We start from the raw sequence: 18945 nt of genomic DNA on the forward strand, positions 1-18945 counted from the left end.
CCTGTCCGTCGTTGTCCCGCCTGCAGCCGGGAGCTGGGCGCAGCCTGGGCTTTCAGACCACACAGCTCGAGGGACCTGGGGACAGGAGTGGGGACCGGGCGTCCTGGGGAGGGGCGAGCCCTGGAATCCAACTGAGTGACAGGCACACACCGCACAACGGTCACCCGGGGCTGGGGTGCCACTCGGGCGAGGTGCCTGCGGGGGCTTCAGGACACAGCGACACCCCTCTCAAAGGACGGAAATGACGACGACGGGGGACGGAGGGCGTCCTCCACGGAGCCAGGTCACGCTCACCAGGGCCACGCTGCTCCTCCCCCCAGGCCCCCGACCTCAGGGCCCCTCAGGGCCTCCCGCTGGCCACAGGGGCAGGGGACGGGGTGGGCGGCCACTCACCCAGGAAGCCCTCCTCATCCACGATGATGGTGTAGTCCTCCGGCGTCTCCGTCAGACTGAAGAACTTGCACCTGGGGACAGACAGGGACACGGTGGTCAGTCCTGGCTGGACCCAGTGGGGCACGACCCCGTTTCCCCAGAGCCCCGACCCTGGGCTGTGGGGACTTGCGCCCTCCATGTCCCCACCGACCCCCAGTCCTGGCTGGGGAGGTCACAGAGAGGCCTAGAGATGCTGAATGTCCCCTGGCCTCCCCGGTCCTTGAGGACCCGAGCCAGACCCTGTGGTCCTCTGGTGGCTCCTGGAGGCCCAGCGGTCCAGCCGCCAGGCCGCCACCTGCTCAGGACAGAAGCTCCGCACCAGGACGTGGGCACGTGTCTCCTGGCCGCCTCTCGTGGCCCGAGCTGCAGAGGCCCCGCGACCCTCCTTCTACGCGACGTGCAGGAGGGCTAGTGACCCTGCGCCCCTGTGGGGTCACACACCGGGAGTCTGTCCTCGTGACTTCTGGAAGAGGACAGGCCAGCGAGCCTTCGTGGGGCCGGGACGGCTCCATTGCTCCAGGGTGGCCGCTGGCAAGACCCTGTCGTCCATCAGGTCAAAGGAGGCCCTGAGCCACGCCCGGGAACCCTCCCCACGCCTGGGGAGGCCGGGCGGAGCCTCCACTCCCCTGAAGCAGCCTCCCCCAGGGCCAGGCCAATCGCCGTGGCTGCCTGGACAGGTGGCAGCCCTCACGGCTCCTGGACAACAGCCAGGGGTCACAGTTGTAAGTGGCCACCAGGGGCCCAGCCTGGCGCCTCCCGGGGACCCCACATGCTCCCAGGAGCCTCCCGCCGTCCCAGAGCCCCAGGAAGGAGAAGGGACCCCGTGATTGCTCCTGTCACCCTCGTGGCTGAGGGACAGTCCAGAAAAAGGCCATGCAGATGGCCCCGCGGGACACAGACTGCAGCAGAAGGCCACCGGGCCCCTGCGCTCAGGGTTGAATAAAGAAGTCACTGGATAAGCCGACCCGGGCGGTGCCCGCGGCCTGCCTGCTGTGGGACACCCGCCTCAGGGACAGGTGGCAGCCCTGGAGGGCAGAGCAGTGGAGGGACCTGCTCGCATCACCCAGGTGACCAGACTCGGCTCTCAGACGGGCTCTCCACGTCCCCGTGACCCTGGGTCCCCGAGCTCTGCTCCCCTGGTGCCTCCCCTGGTGTGGCTCTGGCTGGCGGCTGTATCGGCCTCCTGCCCCGTCCTGGCCCCGTCCTGGCCCCGTCCTGGCCCCGTCCTGCTCCATCCTGGCCCTGTCCTGGCCCCGTCCTCCCCCGGCTCCTGGCCCCCGTCCATGCTCCGCCCGCCTCCAGGGTTGGCAAGGGCTGCTTCCACTGACCGGCACGTCCTCCTCTCCTCCTTGGCTGCCGACTCCCTGCCCAGCCTCCGGGAACAGTCCCAGCCTCTCCTCAGGGAAATCCCTTCCCAGTCAGTGCCAGCCACTTTCTCCCTCAGCTACCCGAGAGTGGTCCTCCTGGAGGCCAAAGACTCAGGCTCTCACCCCTGTCCTGGAGGGGACGTCTAGGGCACTATGGATGGCTTAGAGTAGCTTCCCAACTCTAAGAGAGTTCATTCTCCTCACGGTCTATATGAAATACGCCCTGACAGCTGGGCAGTACACAACCCGGGCAACTGCACATAACAGTCCCGAGTGCCATCCACAACTTATTACAGACACTTTGTAGGAGAAGGGGGGGTCTGCTTCTCCCAGGAGGCTGTAAGCTCTCAGAGGCTAGGGCAGTGGGTCCTCTGGATGCACATCCAGAACCCACCCCTGGCTGGTATAAAATCAGCACTTGGTGACTGCTGAGCTAAGGGTCACACACTGCTGGTTTTTTTTTTTTTGGTACTGGAGATTGAACCCAGGTCCCTCGACCACTGAGCCCCTTCCCCAGCCCTATTTTGGGTTTTATTTAGAGACAGGGTCTCACTGAGTTGCTTAGCACCTCACCATTGCTGAGGCTGGCTCTGAACTTTCGATCCTCCTGCCTCAGCCTCCTGAGCTGCGGGGATCCCAGGCGTGCCCGGCCCACACCTACCTTGGCAGCCGGAGAAGCCGTGGCCTGCACCAGCGCTGCCCGCCCCCGGGTGGCACTGTCTGCATGGACCCCTCTCCTCTGGGGGAGGCCACGGTCTCCAGTCCCTACTCTGCCCTCTCTCAAGCCACGGCTGGACGCACAGCCCAGTGTGGGTGGCCACGGGTCCCTGACTACAGAGAGCTGAGGGGCGAGACCTGTCACCAGGCCTGGCGCTCGGTGCTGCAGGAGACCTGCCTCATCCTGCACCACGAGGGACAGGCCCAGGGTGGCCCAGCTGCTGTCCAGCTCCAGCCCAGGCAGTGCCCAGCCTTCAGGGACCCTGCCAGCCCCCCAGCAGGCAGACCTCCAGCCCTGGCCACCGGGGGGAGCCAGACAGATCATCCCAGAACCAGCCAGTCTGACCGGAAAACTCTCAAGAACAGGAAATCCCCTGACCGGTGCTGATCTAGTCCCAAGAAACTGGACTGGACGAGTGACCGACCTGTTCCCACACAACTGGACAGGGGGCGCAGCCCGACTCTGGAGGGGAGGGCACTGTCATGTCTCAGGGGAGAGTGTCCTTAGTGTTAGGCAGTACACACCCTGTGCAACTGTGTGTGACGGTCACTTGGCAAGTTCTGCAGAAGCAGTCAGGTCGACGCGAACCCAAGAGCCCCGAGCAACGAGAGGGAGACCACGGTGACGGCAGCTGTGGCTCACTGTGGTTCAGGGCACACCCCAAGAATCAGGGTCCCCTGCTCAGGAGCACCACAGCACCCTGGGGTTCTAGGAAGAGAACACGGGTCCTAGGGGAGGGCAGGTCGCTCAAGGAAGCCCAGGTCTGTTCAGGGCATCGCAGTCAACACAGAGCATGCCCAGGGGGGCCGAAGGGACCCTGTACTGTGTCCCCACCAGCCTGGGGGAGGCTCCAGTCACACCATGGACTCTCTGAAGGGACCATGGGACGCCAGCTGTGTGACTTCAGGCACGTTTCCTGCCCTCTCCTCTCCCTGGCTCCAGGGGGTGAGGGCTGTGCCGCGTGCTCCTGCCTGACCACAGGCTGGGAGCAACAGGCCCAAAGGACCATGGACCGAACCTCTGAAAACACAAGTCCCAACAGACCTTCCCTCTTTTTAAGCTGATGGTCTCAGGTGTTTCGTAACAGTAACAGAAGCTGACCCCACAGCTGGCTTGGAGGTGGAGTCGTCCACTCTAAGCCCTGGGTAGGCGAGCTGCAGATTCCAGGGAGGACGGACGGGTTAAGCCACCTCCATGCCTGGGGGACAAGGGTTTTTAATTCTCTTCTTTTTCATGCTAGGGATGGAACCCAGGGCCTCGCGGATGTGATGAAACACTGCACCACTGAGCACCCACCACCCTCCATTCCTTAAACACCCACCTCTCCCGAGCTGCCCCGAGCTGCCCCGAGCACACCCTTCAGCTGCAAGGTGTCTGTTCACCTTCCATCTGCCCCCAGGTGGCCGGGGATAGGACAGGGACGCCCCTTTACAACAGAACAGGAACCGAGCCAAACCCGCATCCGGAGCACGACCCCGGCTGGTCCCTGGCTCCCGACAGCTGCGGCCGAGACCTCAGGAAGTCGCCGGCCTCTCGGCAGGACTGAGCGGGGCTGGGCAGGTGGCCTGAGAGCACCTCAGGGCTTGAAGCCCCCCCCCCCAATGCTGCAAAGAGCAGGGCTCAGGGAGGGTGGCGGGTGGAGCCCAGGGCCTGGAGTGTCCCTGCGCCCCTGGGGGGTCTCGGCCTGATGCAGAGTCGGGGCTTCTTACCAAGCGCGGCCCCTGCAGTCTGAAGGAGGGCTTCAGCCACATCTCTGCAGCCACCAGGGAGGGACCAGCTGAGCCTGCTCCGGGGACACACTGCCCCTGCTGGCCACTCAGGCCGCCAGGTCGCTGGGGCGCAGAGGGGCCCTGACTGGCCATGACCACGGGGCCTCCTGTGCCAGGCAGAGTCTGGCGGGTGGCAGGCGGGCTCTGCTCTCGGCGGGCGCAGCCCCTCCCCACCGCCTCCCGCGTCCCTGACGCCTCATCTCAGCACCTGGCCGCGGGGGGGCGCAGGGGGCAGCTCGAGCCGTGGCCGAGCCCTGCCCGGCTTTTGCCAGCCAAAGGGTGGACCCGACGGGCACTGCCTTCTCTGTAAGGTGGAAGACAGACCCTGCTGTGTCACGGAGGCCATTGGGGGATCAATGAAGGCACGTGGCCACCTGGGGAGACCTGCAGGGGCAGGACCGGGGATGGCAGAAGGGACAGGAAGATCTGGAAACGCCTGGGGACCCAGCTGGCCCACTCCCACCTGCGGGGGCCCCGGGTCTCTGGTGGTGTCTCTGGTGCCAGGTGCTCGCTGACTTGGGGGCTCCCAGGCCACGCGCCATCCCCCTCCCCATGAGCGCCCGCTCCTGCCGGCGGTCACCTCCCTGTGAGGAGCTCCGTCACCGTGCGGAGGTCATAGTTCCAGGGCTGCCTTAGCCACGGCCACCTGCTCCTGGGAGACGGCCTCTCCTCTCTCAGCCAGGTCCCCAGTGCCCCGACGCCACACAGCACCTGGCACAGGGTCCGTTACACAACGAAGGCGTAGAATGGCCGTCCCCTGGGGGACTGGTCACGGGACCCTCGTGGACACCCAAGTCCTCCGACGCTCAAGAGCCCTCCACAGAGTGGCTTGGCACCCGTGGCGAGTCTGCGCCTATCTCGCTTCACGCCGTCTCTGGACACCCGAGGACATCCCCTGGGCGCACGGTGGCACACGGTGGCCTCCTCACTCGCATGACACCCACAGCACTAGGTGCACAGCAGGTTCAGGTCTTGCTCTGGGGACTTCTGGGTCCCTCCCTGCCCCGTTCCTGCCACAGATGGGCACACGGACAGTAGCTTCGGCGGCCAACCCCAACCTTGCCTCCGATGGGGGCTCCGTGAGCCTCCATCCAGGGGCGTCCACCCTCTCACTGACGTATCGGGAGGCAGGAGGAGGACGGTCCCAACGGCCTGTTCTCAGTGACGACCACCTGGCTGCAGGCCAGAGGCCCACGGCAGGAGAGGTGAACGACGGCAGAGGGACATCACTACCCAGGTGACAGGGAGGCCGCCTCAGCAGCATCCCGCGAGGACAGGGGACCGTCCCCAGGGTTCTGTGCACACGGAGCCTGCAGGGTTAAGGCAGCTGAAAAACGCCCCTGAGGGTCCCTCTAGTCGCTGTCCCTGAGGGACTGAGATCACAGTCACCCTGGGCGGGAGGTGACCACAGGGCCCTGGACACCGGCTGGTGATGGGCAGGCTGCCGAGTGGACCCTCCCTCCTCTCTGGCCCCGCAGCCACTGATCGTACCCCTAACACCTGCCCTTAGGTGAAGGACCAAGAGGCCGTGCAAGGACCCCAGCTGGAACCACGGCCTGCCTGGACCCCTGGGGAGCCTGGAGGGGCAGGAGGTGGCCCTGGGGTCTGGCAGAGGGTGGGGAGGGCTGGGCCACAGAACCAGGGCTGCTGCCGGCTGCAGAGGAGACAAGGCACCGGCCACCAGAGGGCAGGCCAGAGGGACAGGGTGAGGAGGACCCCGGGCGGACAAGGCCACAGCCCCCACCCAGGCCCCCGGGGTCTGGGTCACTCTGTCCAGCCGGGGCTGGGCAGTGACGTGGGCGTTCACTGTGGCTCCACAGATGGACCTCCAGCCCCTAACTTGGTCCCCTGGACCAGTGTCCAGCCCCGACGTGGCTCTGGTGGAGGGCCTCAGTCTTGGTGCCAGCCCAGCCTGTGCCCATTCTCCAAGAGGGGCATGTCCCTCCCTCAAGGGAGCTGGTCCTGTCAACAGGACCACCAGGTGGCCGTGGCGGCCACCTCTGGTCTCCTCCCGACACTGGGAGCCCATCCACTGCCCAAGTCCTGTAACCAGAACACATAAGCTGGACACCTGGTCTAAAGCCTCCTGTGCCCAAGCCCCCAAAGTCCCCTGAGTGTGTCACTGCAAGGCCTCAGGGCCCAGTGGGGACACCGCCTGGAGGTGTTGTCCTGTTGCCTGGCGATCCAGGGCCCCGGCCACCCAACCCCTCTGTCTCTGGGGCAGGGTGTCCTTGGCAGCCCCACGGCTGACCCCATCCTCAGATGCCCCTGAAGAAATGACCTCCAGCCTGGCAACGCCCTGGACACGACTCTGGCCACCCTCCCCCGGGCCTCTCCTGTCCCCGGCTGGCTGGCCCAGGGCCCCGGGCTCCCTAAGGAGCCGGAGAGGGCCGTCCTCAGATGTCCAAGGGCCATGTCCCCGCCCTGTCCTGGCCTCAGGAAGCCGGGTCCTCACAGGGCCTTCCTTCCTGTCCTGCCCTCGCCTCTCTGAGGCCACTGTCACCTCAGCTTCTCTCACAGGCTCAAGTTTCCTCCCGCCCTGTGGCCCTCTGCCGGCCCAGCACTGCCCTGGCTGCTCCACCAGCCAGACCTGGGGGCAGGACCCCGGCCGGCGGCTGGTCCTTGCTGCCATGGCTCTGCTTCCTGCAGGGACTCCTCCAGCGGTGGCCGCTCTGGAGGGCACCCAGGCCTGCCTGGCCCCACAGCCTCCACTCTCCCTCCAGGGCCAGCCTCCCCTTCCTCCCAGCCCTGCTACGAGATGGGAACTGCTTCTCCCCATTCCCTAGACAAGGACACCGAGGCCCAGGGAGACTGAGTGACCAGACAGGTCCAGCTGCAGCGGGCCCCAGGGGTGGCCTGTTCCTGTCCCCAGAGGATGAGGTGGAGCCACAGGCCCACGGCCACCCTAGAATCCGGTCCTCCCTCCCTGGGGTTGGATCAGGGCCCACGGCCAGGGCAGAGCCAAGGCCTGGGACTGCCCTGTGCAGGCCTGGAAGCTGAGTCACCTCCAAGAAGCACAGTGCCATCTGCAGGCGCTCTGGCCGCTGGGCGGCACCAGAAACCCGATCTGTTTACTCCGAGTTCCCGACTCTGCAGGGCAGGCCCTAGGCGGCCTCCCCTGGGCACCGGGGCCATGAGCCCCGTCCAGCCCGAGCCCCGGCCAGCAACACCCCTTCATCAGGAGTGGAGCAGGGGGCAGCTGAAGGGGAGCTGGTCAGGCCAGGCCCACAGCTGAGACTTGGGGTTTATGGACCAGATAAAATCAGCAGGGCCAGGGAGAGGCAGGGCTGGGAGGCTGCACTCAGACCCCAGGAGACCAGTGTCCCCTCCGTGAGGTGGCCCTTCCTTCCCGGGGCAGCTGATTCTAGACGCTCTACCAACGAGGCCTCCTGTAAGGGGACACCTGGCTCATCTTCATTCTGTCCTTCGGGGCCCCCGATGCTCGCCTGAACGTGGGTGTCGCAGCTGGGAGGGTGGCCGAGAGCTCGGCAGGGCCACTCCTGGGGTGGCCCCTCACTCTGCTCCCCGCCTGGGATGTTCCACCCTGCGCTCCTCAAACTTCACGTTTCAGGTGGACCCTGCCGTGGGCCGCCCTCTGTTCCATGGGAAGCCCTCTAGTGCCACCCATGCCTCCCCTCCTGATGGCCAGCGCCTGCTCAGTGAGTGGGATGCGCAGAACCAGAGCCCGTTCTGCTGGTCTACTGCCCCTGTCCCGATACTGGGTGCTCACGTGGGTGGGGACCAAGGCTGCTTCACCACTGCCACCCCCACTCACAGCTCCAAGTGTCCAGAGGGCTGCGGCAACATCCCACCGAGTCCGCCACGTGAGGAGGGCAGAATCGAAAAGCTTGTAAATCTCAGGTTGCACGACATTCTGAGTAGCATGATGCTATCTCACGCTGTCCCCCTGTATCCTACCCTGGATGTGAATCGTCCCGTCCAGTGTATCCGTGCTGTCTATACAACCCGCCCGGTAGTCACCTGGCTAGTCTTAGTGGCAGTCTGTGTTATCAGATACACTGTTGTCCTTGTTACAGTTCAAGTAACCCCTATGTTACTCACTAATGGTTTTGAAGAACTCCAGGAGCGACGCTGGCAATTTTATTACAGTCTATTACTATATTTGTTTACTTTTATTAGTGGTTATTGTCGTCTGCTGCTAACTTATAAATAAAACTTTATCATATCTAAGAAAACTGTGTCCATTTAAATTGGTTCTCTCTATGGTTTCAAGCATCCAATGAGGGGGCCTGGAACTCGTCCCCCATGGACGTGTGGGGGCTGTGGTGTGGAGGATTTGGCAGAGTCAGGCAGGTGCCTTCACGGGTCCCCGGAGCCTGTGGGTTCCACTGCCCCCAACTCAGCAAGCCTGGTGAGGTCTTGTTGGTGGTCAAGGCAGACCCGGGCGCGGGTGCGAGTCACCGAGGTGTGGCTGGGAGCCACATTAAGCCTGGGGAAAGGACTCCGGTGGAATCGCACACAGGCCAGGGTGGGGGAGGAGAGACGGGCCTTGTTCTCTGGCAGGTCTTGTCTGTGTGCTGGCTCCCTGTGCTGAGCCCTGGACCACCCACCATGTCACCTGCCTGTCCCCCCGGGAATGAAGATGAAGGCTGCAGGGTCACGGTCCCCGGGTCTTCCTCCTCCTCTCGGGGCTCCTCTGGGCCTCAGCCAGACACGTCGAGCAGTCCCCTGCCGGTAGCCATGAGGCTCGGGCTCCAGGGTGGGCCTTGAGGGTCCCCAGAAGCCAAGGCTGAGGGCAGAGGGGCCTGGAGGTGACCCGGGCTGGAGAAGGAAGGACTGCGCCATCACCATGCCGTGCCCGGTGCTGACCCCGGGTGGTGCTCTTCGTCGCAGGTGAGAAACGTTTCCAAGGTGCTGGCACCCGAGCCTGGGTCCTGGGTGCCCGCGGTCCCCTGCACTGACACGGAGTCGTCTTCCCTACATGACACATCCTGCAAGTCCTGGTGTGACACTGCACTGTAGGGGACCAGAACCAACCCGGGTTCCACGTGGACTCCACACCTCTTCCAGGGACTTCAGCCTCCCGGGATCTGGTACCCTGCGGGTCCTGGGACCAACTCCCCAGGGACACTAGGAAGGTCTATAATTTTTTTTAAATCCAAAATTCATCTTTAAAAACCGGGCCATAACTTATTAGAATAAAGAGGACAGGGTCTGGGAGGACGACCTGGAGTCCTGGTGCAGAAACATGCCAACGTCAGCCCCGGCCCGGGAAGATGTGGGGCGCGGACACCATTGCAGGGGGCCAGCCTCTCACCCCTCTCCCATCGACCGGAGGTGACCGCTGCTCTGCTGTCTCCACAGATTCTCTTTTTTTAAATTTTTAAGCTTTGTTCTGATTGGTTGTACGTGACGGCAGAAGGCACTTGGCTATCACACGGGTGGAGCAGGGTCTCTCCTTCTCCTGGTCGCACTTGATATAGAATCCCACGGGTTGTGCAGTCACCAGCAGAGTGTGGAAGCCCTTCACTCCCCTCGGCCTGATCCAGAGCAGCTCTATTCTTTCCTAGTGCCCTCCACCATTGTGAATTAGCGTCCTCATATCTGGCCTTTGGTTTTTTAGTTACTTTGTTTAGCAAAATATTCTCCAGCTCCATCCATTTACCAGCAATTGCTAGCACTTCATTCTTCTTTAAGGCTGAGTAATATTCCAGTGTGTGTGTGTGTGTGTGTGTGTGTGTGTGTAATATATCCATTCACCCACCTAGGTTGGCTCCACAATCCTATGGGTATATACCGAGGAGAGGGACAGCTGGGTCAAATGGTGATTCCATTCCCAGATTTCCAAGGAATCTCCAAACTGCTTTCCATATTGGCTGCACCAATTTTCAGTCCCACCAGCAGTGTATGGTGTACCCTTTTCCCCACATCCTCGCCAACACTTATTGTTGTTGGTCTTCATGATAGCTGCCATTCTGACTGGAGTGAGATGATAGAGTGGTTCTGATTGGCTTTTCTCTGATCGCTAGCGGTGATGAGCATTTTTTCATGTCTTTGTTGACCGACTCTGTCCTGTGAAGGTCTTTTCCCACTCCAGGGCCACGGCGTCACACAGGTGAGCTCCTGTTTCTGGCCTCTCCTGCTCAGTGCGCCGCTTCCGAGGCGCTCCTCTCATTCTGTGCCACTTGCCGCTGTCCTTGATGCTGGACACGCCCCTCCACACCGTCACCATAGGTGCACCTGTTTGTCCTTCCTTTGGTGGCCTGCAGTTTGGGACCATCATGAGGAAAACCACTGCGATGACCTTAACCCCCTCGGCTGTTTCCTTCGCCCCAAATTCCCGTAATTCCACCGGAGTGGCCCATGCTCACTGCAGAACTGTGTGCCGCCCGGGGCTTCGCAGGCCACCGGAGCCCCGTCCCCTTCCAGGGGAGCCGGGAAGCAGCCCTTGGGCTGGGCTGGGCTGGGCCAACAAGCTGGGGAGAGAGCTGTGGTTCCAGTGTCCCCTCCGAGAGAGACGCTGACATGGGGGACCTTCACGAGGTGACAGGTCACGAGGTGACAAGTCACTAGGGCTCTGTCCCTTGCACGGATTAATGCCTTTACCTCAGGGGGCTGTTCCTGACAAAAGGGGTGAGCGGCCCAGCTTCCCCTGCGGCAGACTAGAGCTGGCCACATTCTCAGGCAGCGCCCATGACTGCCCTCGGGCCTCCCAGACTCCAGCCTTCAGCCCCAAGGCCTCCCAGCCTCCCAGCCTCCAGCCCTGAACCCAAGAAACTCCCTCGGTGTGTACACTCCTCATCTGAGGCACGAAGACAGAGGGCTGGGGGGGGGACGGCCAGCTGCCCTGGGACAGTGTCCAGGGAAGGGCTCAGAGGGGGGACTGGAAGCCCAGGCCTGAACCAAGAGGCCCCCAGAGCGGCACCTGGTAGAAGAGGGTCCCTGAGCCAAGGACGAGGACTCCTCTGCCATGGTGAGTCAGGGCGTTGGGCCCCGCGGACAAGGAGCGCGGGCTACACTGTGTCCTGTGATGTAGAGTGGAGAGGCTCCAAGGAACAAAACCATTCACACACATCCAGGGACAAGCAATTACTGTCCCGTCAAGGCAGCCACCAGGGACATTGTCACTCCAACAAATAGAGTCAGAGCAGGATTAACAACTGCCACGGATCACGATGGCAAGTGCGTCACTGTGCACCTGAGCACGCTGGAGCGCGGGATGAGACCTGCGTGTGTGTGGCTGGTGCTGCTGGGGACTGAACCCGGGGACTGAACCCAGGGCCTCGAGTATACCCCGAGCTCCACCCTGCCCTTTTTATTGTCTTATTTCGAGACAAGGCCTGGCTACGTTGCGGAGGCTGCCTTAAACCTGTCATCCTCCCGCCTCAGCCTTCGAGCGCTGGGATTTCAGGCGTGTGCCTTGGCGCCCAGCCTGACCTGTACTTTGTAAGCAGCTCACCCTGGCTGTGTGGAGGAGTTGCCCCTGGCCGCGGAGGACACGCTGTTCTGACTCTGGGCAGCCCTCTCTGCTCCTGCCTGGGCCCATCTTCTTTAGGCTGGGCACTGGTCAGGGCTCTCCAGGGCCAGAGCCCACGGGATGGATGATCAACAGAGCTGCTGACTGAGCTGAGGGGGTTTGTGAAGGGAACTGGCTCCCGGGTTGGTGGCCCCGAGGGTTCCCTCGGCGAGCTTCTGCAGGATGAGGACCCAGGGAAGCTGCAGGTGGAACTTCAGTCCAGGCTGAAGGCTGAGGACCTGGGGCCACTGGCGTGAGTCCTGAAGTCCAAGGGCCAGGTAGCCTGGAGCTCCGTCACCAAGGGTGGAGAGTCCCACTCCAGGACAGGGGGGCTGTGGCTGCACCTGCTCTCTGTCCTCTGCTCCCTCCAGGCCTCGGCTGACTGGAGGGGGGTGGCCATGCCGAGATGGACATTCCTGCACAGTCTGCTGATGTGAACGCCCTGACACGCCCGAAAAACGGGGCTAGCCCGACACCCGCGATCCCCACCACGGGCCCCACCCACTGCCTCGCAGGACCAGCAATGGAGGCCCACGTCTGGTCACGGAGGCCCAAGTCTGGTCACGTCGGAGGGACCCCTCCTGAGAGGACCTCAGGAGCAGCACGAGAAGCTGTCACCGTCACTTGCACAGTCCCAGTGTCTGCCAGGGTTGGGAGGCCAACGTGTCCTTCCTGGAAGGACCCAGTCCGCGAAGAACTTGAGGATGGTCAGAGCAGGGCGTAGCGCTCACTGCAGGGACAGACGGGATAAGGGACATTCCAGGCCCACGACACACTCTGTCCCCCAAACACCGGGAAGACTCTTCCCCTCCACCAAGGAACCCCGGGCCTCCAGTCCCTTCCCTCCCTGCCCTCCTGGGACACTGTAGCAGGGACACGTTTTCCTGTACCCGAGAAGTCAGCCAGTACCAGCCTCAGCTGGGGGACACTGGGAGGGGAAGGGACGGCGGTGCCTGGGGAGCCCCCGTCCCAGCCGGGACAGCCACTGTGCGGGCCTGGACCGCAGGACCGTCCCATGATGTTTCACAAAAGATGGAGGCGGTTCTGTGGTCGCCCTCAGGTTCAAATGCTGATGAGGTTTTAAACCCACTGGGTGGATCCGGGGACACGCGGCCTCCTGGTGCCCCGCTTTCCTTCCCTGGACCCCAGAGGGGCTCCGCTGGTTTTAGGAGCAACTTCCTGGGGGCGAAGCAGCTGTGTGACTGCTTAGGGGACAGCGTCAGCCACACCAGGGGACCTAAGCCGCGGCCTGCAGAATCCTGTGTTGCCTGCTGGTGGGGGTCAGGAAGGGGCTGACCGGAAAGACTTCAGTGGCCCGTGCCTGCCTGTCTGCACCGCAGGTGGACGAGGCCAGCCGCCAGCTAGGACCTGCGGGGCTACTTCCGGAACCCTCTGGCAGGCAAGCCAGGAGCCTGGGCAGCAGCGTCCAGCAGTGTCCATGCCCGGGCAAGCTGCACCCCTGGAAGCAGCTTCCCAGGAGCCTGGGAAGAGGGGGAGTGTCCCTGCCGCTCCCAGCAAGCCCGGGCTTGTCCTATGTTCCAGGCCACTTCTGTGGCAGGACAGTGTCCAGCTCTGGGCTGGCTGGGGATGCAGGTGTGGTGATGAGAGGCGGCGGGATGGGAAGGCACCTGGAGGTGGGGCGCTGGGTGGGGGTGGACAGCCAGCCCGAGGGCCAGGGCTTCACACGGCGGCCTGCTGGCAACTCCTGTGGGCACAGGCCACCAGGCCACCTCGCCACCCCGCGCCTGACGGCTCTGCCCAAAGGAGCCCAGGTGCACCCGTGGGCCCCTGCCCCACCCATCCCTGAGCCCGGACAGCTCAAGTGGACCTTCTGGAAGGTCACGTGTGCACTCACACTGCCCAGTAAGAGTGCTGGCTGCTGAGGCGGAGCCAGCGTGGCCAGGGAAGCGAGTCTGAAATCTTGATTAATTCAAATACGAACAGCGGCCCGTGACTCGAGGCTGCCAGGGTGGACAGTGCGGATCTAGAACTTTCCAACCCACGGTTCCAGCTTAGGCAGCCCCCGTCTGAGTCGAAGCCCAGATGTCCCTGCCCCCACCACTGTGGTGTCAAGAGAGCACAGGTGACAAGAGAAGCCGGGTCCTGTCCCAAGCCATCGCCAGCAGCTCCAGATCCCTTGCCATGGCCACAGGTCCCTCCTCACAGAGCAAAGTCCCCAACAACAGACACCACCGTGGGTGGACACCACCGCCAGGCCCCGGGCCCCACGTGGACCAGGGCCTTGGAGAGTCCCTTCCTCTTTTGATCCTAATCCGTGAAAGAAAAATGCTGGTTTTTATTTGGGCTCAGTCCAGCCCGCAGTGGACAAGTACTGGGCATTTATTTAATTTTGAGGTACTGGTGCCGGGGAGGAAATCCAGGGCCTTGTGCACACCAGGCGAGGGCCTGCCCCTGAGCCAGTGTGGTGGCACCCGGCCCGAGCACGCGGTGTTGGTGACGGGGTAGGCGAGGCTCGCTAGCCCCCAGTGACCAAGGTCCTGTTACAGGCCTCAGGGCCAGGCCTCCTGTCACCGCTGGCCTGGTGCCTCCTCCTCTTCCTCAAGTCCCCGGGGCTGGGCCCCAGCTGCCCCCGCCTCCCAGGCCACAGTGGGCTCCTGGCAGCAGGGCTCTGCTTACTGGCCAGGGGAGGTCACCCGCTGGCCTGGGGTGAAGCTATGGCTGAGACCCACTGTCCTGTGGACCAGGACTCCTGGCCACGGTGGCCTCAGCTGCCTGGAGCAGGGGACTCACACCTAAAGTCAACACGGCCGCCTGCTGGCTGAGTCTGCGTCTCATGACCCATTGTCCCCTCCAGCACCTCCCAGCTGGCTTACACCTATTGTCCCCTCGAGCTGCCCGAGCAGCCTGGTGGAGCTCCAGCGGCTGAGGAGCCCTGCCCGCAGGGAGGAGGCCCAGGAGGCCAGACAGTAAGTCCGTCTTATGAAGTGTCCCCTGCCCGTGGCCAGCACCCCGGGCCTCACCCAGGGCCACCACGTTCCCCAGACAGGAAAGGCGAGAGGAAGGGAAACGCAGGGGCAGATGAAGTCACCAGCCTAGGACCACAGATGAGATTCTGCCAGCCCGGCCAAGCCGGTGTCACTGTCCCTTTTACAGATGAAGAAACCGAGGCCTGAGAGCCCAACTCTCTGCGAAGGGCCACAAGCTGCCTGGCAGGAAGGACATACCTCGTGTGACTGGCCAGCGGGAAGGGTCAGTGAATCTCCTGGCCCCTGCTGGGCAGGCAAGGGTGTCCTTCTCACCCCCACGGGAGGTGGGGGACCTCAGGGTAAGGCACCCTTGGCAGCACTGGGTCAGAGCGGACAGGAGGCCGGGTGGAGTGGAGGCCACAGTACCCCTCAGCCCACTGTGACCTGAGACGGGAGCCACACGGTTACCAGTCCCCTCCTCTCACACCTATGTCCAGCCCCGAGTGGCCACAGGGGCTTCCCTGGTGCTGCACCTGTCCCTCCTCTGAACTGACACTGCCCTCCTGTGTGGCTTCAAGCCTGGCTCTACCTCCTTGGCCCTGGACACCGTCCCCGCGCCACCTAGACCTCCTCCTAGAAGCCTCTTCACCTCCTGCCACATCCTGAGGCCTGGGGAGCTGCCCTCCTCTCAGGCAGCAGGGTCCAGGCCCCACGGACACCAGCGCCCAGCACAGGGTGGGCATCCAGACAGGCCTGCACCAGGGGAAGGTCAGACAGAAAGACGGAGCTCCGCCCCGGGCAGCCGGCCTGCCCAGCCACCGACCACAGGCCCGGCCCAGCCCAGCCCAGGTGATGGACCAGCCCAGGTGATGGACAGCCTGGTAGGCCAGGCCATGCCGGGGCCTGACCTTGGGCACTCTCTGACCTGTCCCCACCCTCTGTGGGAGAGGGGACAAGGCTGATGTGGATGTGTGTAGCAGGCCTGGAGGGACTTGGGGACCTTTGTCCCAGCCAGGAGTCAGGGTCCCATCTCTTGGGAACAGTGCTCCTCCAGGTGGTGACCAAGGGGCTATGACGGCCAGCTCTGGTCTCTGTCCCCCCGTAGGGCGAGGGGCACGGGGCTCCTAAGGCAGACTGTTCCTCCTCTTGCCAGGTGCACGGCCGGTCCCTCCCCTTGGGGCCCCAGCTCCCGTCTGTGCAGTGGGGAGGTGACGTGGCACCTCAGCTGAGAACCTGTCTGAAGCGCCTGGCACGGGCTGGCCTGTGGCCTGGCACGGGCTGAGCCACCCTCACAGCGAGGACCAGGGAGGGCAGGGGGTTCAGGGACGCTGAGGCTTTGCTCCCGGGATCTGCAGTCAGGGTGCCTCCCTGAGGGGGGAGATGGTGGCCATTCTCTGTCACCGGCACTTCAGCTCTCCGTGGCTGAGCCCCAGGTCCGACTGGGGCTGGTGACCTGGGCTCCCGTTCCCACCTGGTTCCCCAGTGTGGCCAACTCACCCTGCTGGCCTGAGGTCACGCTGCCTCACTCACCTCCTCGCGGGGCCCCGGACTGTGCCACTCCCCAGGCTCCAGGGTCTTGGAGTGGGGCAGCCGCCCTCCCGCCTGGGGCCACTCATTTCTATGGGCTTGGGGCAAGGGCCCAGTCTGAGGGCCCCGAGGGCCCACTGTGTGAGGGTCTGCGTCCCCTTCCAGCGCCCTCCTTGGTCCTCGGGACGTCCATTGTGGATGAGGGCTGGGTTGCCTGTCCCGCGAGCCAGCCCTGTGCAGGTGCCTAGAGGGGACAGTCCCCAAGCTTCAGGGCCACAGGTTTCCTTGTAAGTGGGCCCCTGTGCCTCTGGGAGCTGCATTAGGGGGTTCCCCCTCTGGGGAGGGGTGGTGGCAGGTGACACTGCCAGTGTATAAGGGCACCGCAGGGGGAGAAGAGGCAGAAACAAGAAGGCCGGGGAGGCTAAGGGTGGAGGGCAGGGCCATGGGGTCCCACAGGAGTCTAGTCCCCAGACTGTGGGCCCTCAGTTGGGAAGGCTCCCAGGCCCCATGGGCTTCCAAGTTCCTGGTGGTCCTGGCTTAGCGCATGGGCTGTGAGCCAGAGATGTGGGTTCAAATCCACACTCCTTGGGCACGTGGGACTCTGTGGAAAACGGGATGCTGAGTTCCTCAAAATTTAAACAGAATTACCACACGTGACCCAGCAGTGCCATGTGCATGTGTGCAAGAGAAAGACAAGGTGTGTCCACCCAAAAACCTGTCCATGGCCATTCACAGCACAACAGCTCACAGGCGGAAACAATCTAAATGTCCACCAGTGGATAAGCAGAACGTGGTATATCCACGTAATGGAGTAGTATGTAACTATAAAAAGTACTGCCACATGCCACAACATGGACAAACTTTGAGGACACCCTGCCAAGGGAAAGAGGTCAGCCACAAAAGACCACATCTGATAAAGTTCCACCCACGTGAAGTTTCCAGAATGGGCGAGCCCAGAGAGACAGGAAGTGGATGGGCGCTGCTGGGTTGGAGAGAGGAGACGGGGAATGGCTGCTCCCTGGGTATGTTCCTTTTTGGGTGGTGAGAATGTTCTGGTATTAGACATGGAGCTGGTTGTGCAGCACTGACTTCTGGGAGCCACGAGTCAGACTTGAGAGGCAGGGGACGCGGTGGCACCTCGTAAAGCTGTTACAGGAACGTCTTCCCTCCTCTTACTGGGTTCTGGGATCTCGGACAAGTTGCCAAAGCATGTGGTGCCTCAGTTTCCCTGAGGCGACGCAGGGCGGGTCACCGTGTGTACTTGGCACGCCCAGGGCACTGGCCTCACCGGGCAACCCCTGGCTCCATCTGCGGTGGCCACTCGGCCCTTTGGCTCTGCCCGCCTGCCAGGCTCCCTTTTCCACTGTTCTCAAAATCGAGGTAAAGTGTGTGGAGCAGAGATACCCGCCATCGTGAGGACCCCGCCATCGTGACCACCCTGAGGGATGTGAAGCTCTTCACACCGCTGGGCAGCTGTGGCTGCCATGTCTCTGAGGCTCTTCCGTCTTAGGAAACTGAAGCTCCACGCAGCTCTGCGACCCGGGCACCGCCACCTGCTTCCGTTTCTGTGGATCCGACCGCTCTGAGGCCCCCACACCCGTGGAACCGGGCATCGCGTCCTTCGGTGCCTGGCACAGTGTCCTCAGGGATTGTTCCGACGTAGCCCAGGTCAGCAGGTCCTCTTCAAGGCTGGATGATCCTCGGGTGCACGGGGACCGCCCGCTGAGGATCCGCTCGTCGCCGAGGGATGGCGGGGAGCGTTGGCTCTGGCTGCTGTGCGTGTCCTGCCAGGGCGTGGGTGTGCCCGGGGCTCTCGAGGCTGTCTCCTGGTTTGGGGTCACGTTCATGCGTGGAAGGAGCTGCTAGACCCCACGGCGGTCTACCCTCAGCTTCGTGGGGAGCTGTCGTGCTGTTATCGCGGCGGGTGGGCCTGTCACGCCCCCCGCCCTGCTCCCACCCGCTCCCCACCGGCACAGGCTATTGTGTCGGGCAGCAGTTGTCCTGACCCGGGAGGAGGCTCCCGCCTCTGTGCTGGCCGTTACCTTTCCCCTGCATCTTCATGGCCAGCCCCTGCTTGTCACCTGGGAAGTTCACAGACCACTGCAGGTGGCCCAGAGGTCCAGCAGTAACCAGCTGCTTCCCACCCCTGGTACCTGCTGCTGCAGTGACGTCAGGGCACTTGGCCACTGCCCGAGGTTCCCTGATCTGTCCACTATCTTAGGCAAGAAGAAGACAAGCCCTGTAAACTCAGGAACTGTGACCTGGTTCCTTTTGGTATCCACTGGGGCCAGGACAGTGCCTGGTCCTTGTGTCTCAGCAAACCTCAGATGAAGGGCGAGGCTGGCAGGGCCAGGACGTCCCCCCGAGCATGTCTAGACCCAGAGCTCTTATGGGTCTCAAAGTGTCGACAGCTGCAAGTTGCAGCCCTTCCATGCGGCAGCAGAAGCCAGGGCAGCCCCTCGACAGTGGGGGGAGGAAAATGCAGGAACCACTGTCCTCTGGGGCCACCAATACAGTGGCGAGGAACCCGTGCACCTCAGCCCTGGGATGCACCCACAAAATGGCATTCAATAGCCGCACAGTGGGTACACCTGGATCCTAGCGCTCAGGAGGCCAAGGCAGGAGGACCCAAGTGAGGCCCTTAGCAGCTCAGTGAGACCCTGTCTCTAAATAAAATTCAAAATAGGGCTGGGGGTGGGGCTCAGTGGTCGAGGGCCCCTGGGTTCAT

The 18945-nt window shown here is 63.1% G+C and overlaps 1 protein-coding gene across 1 annotated transcript in view; it reads right to left on the reverse strand.

Moving 5' to 3' along the window:
• Positions 1-18945, reverse strand: part of Castor2 (cytosolic arginine sensor for mTORC1 subunit 2) — a 44366-nt gene that overhangs the window by 16926 nt on the left and 8495 nt on the right. The window contains exon 2 of the mRNA XM_078023937.1: positions 394-464. Within this exon, the coding sequence (XP_077880063.1) occupies positions 394-464 (71 nt within the window). The remainder of the gene's footprint in view (positions 1-393; positions 465-18945) is intronic.

This window comes from Ictidomys tridecemlineatus, chromosome 10, assembly GCF_052094955.1.
Source record: "Ictidomys tridecemlineatus isolate mIctTri1 chromosome 10, mIctTri1.hap1, whole genome shotgun sequence".
In the NCBI taxonomy this organism is placed as follows: Eukaryota; Metazoa; Chordata; class Mammalia; order Rodentia; family Sciuridae; genus Ictidomys; species Ictidomys tridecemlineatus.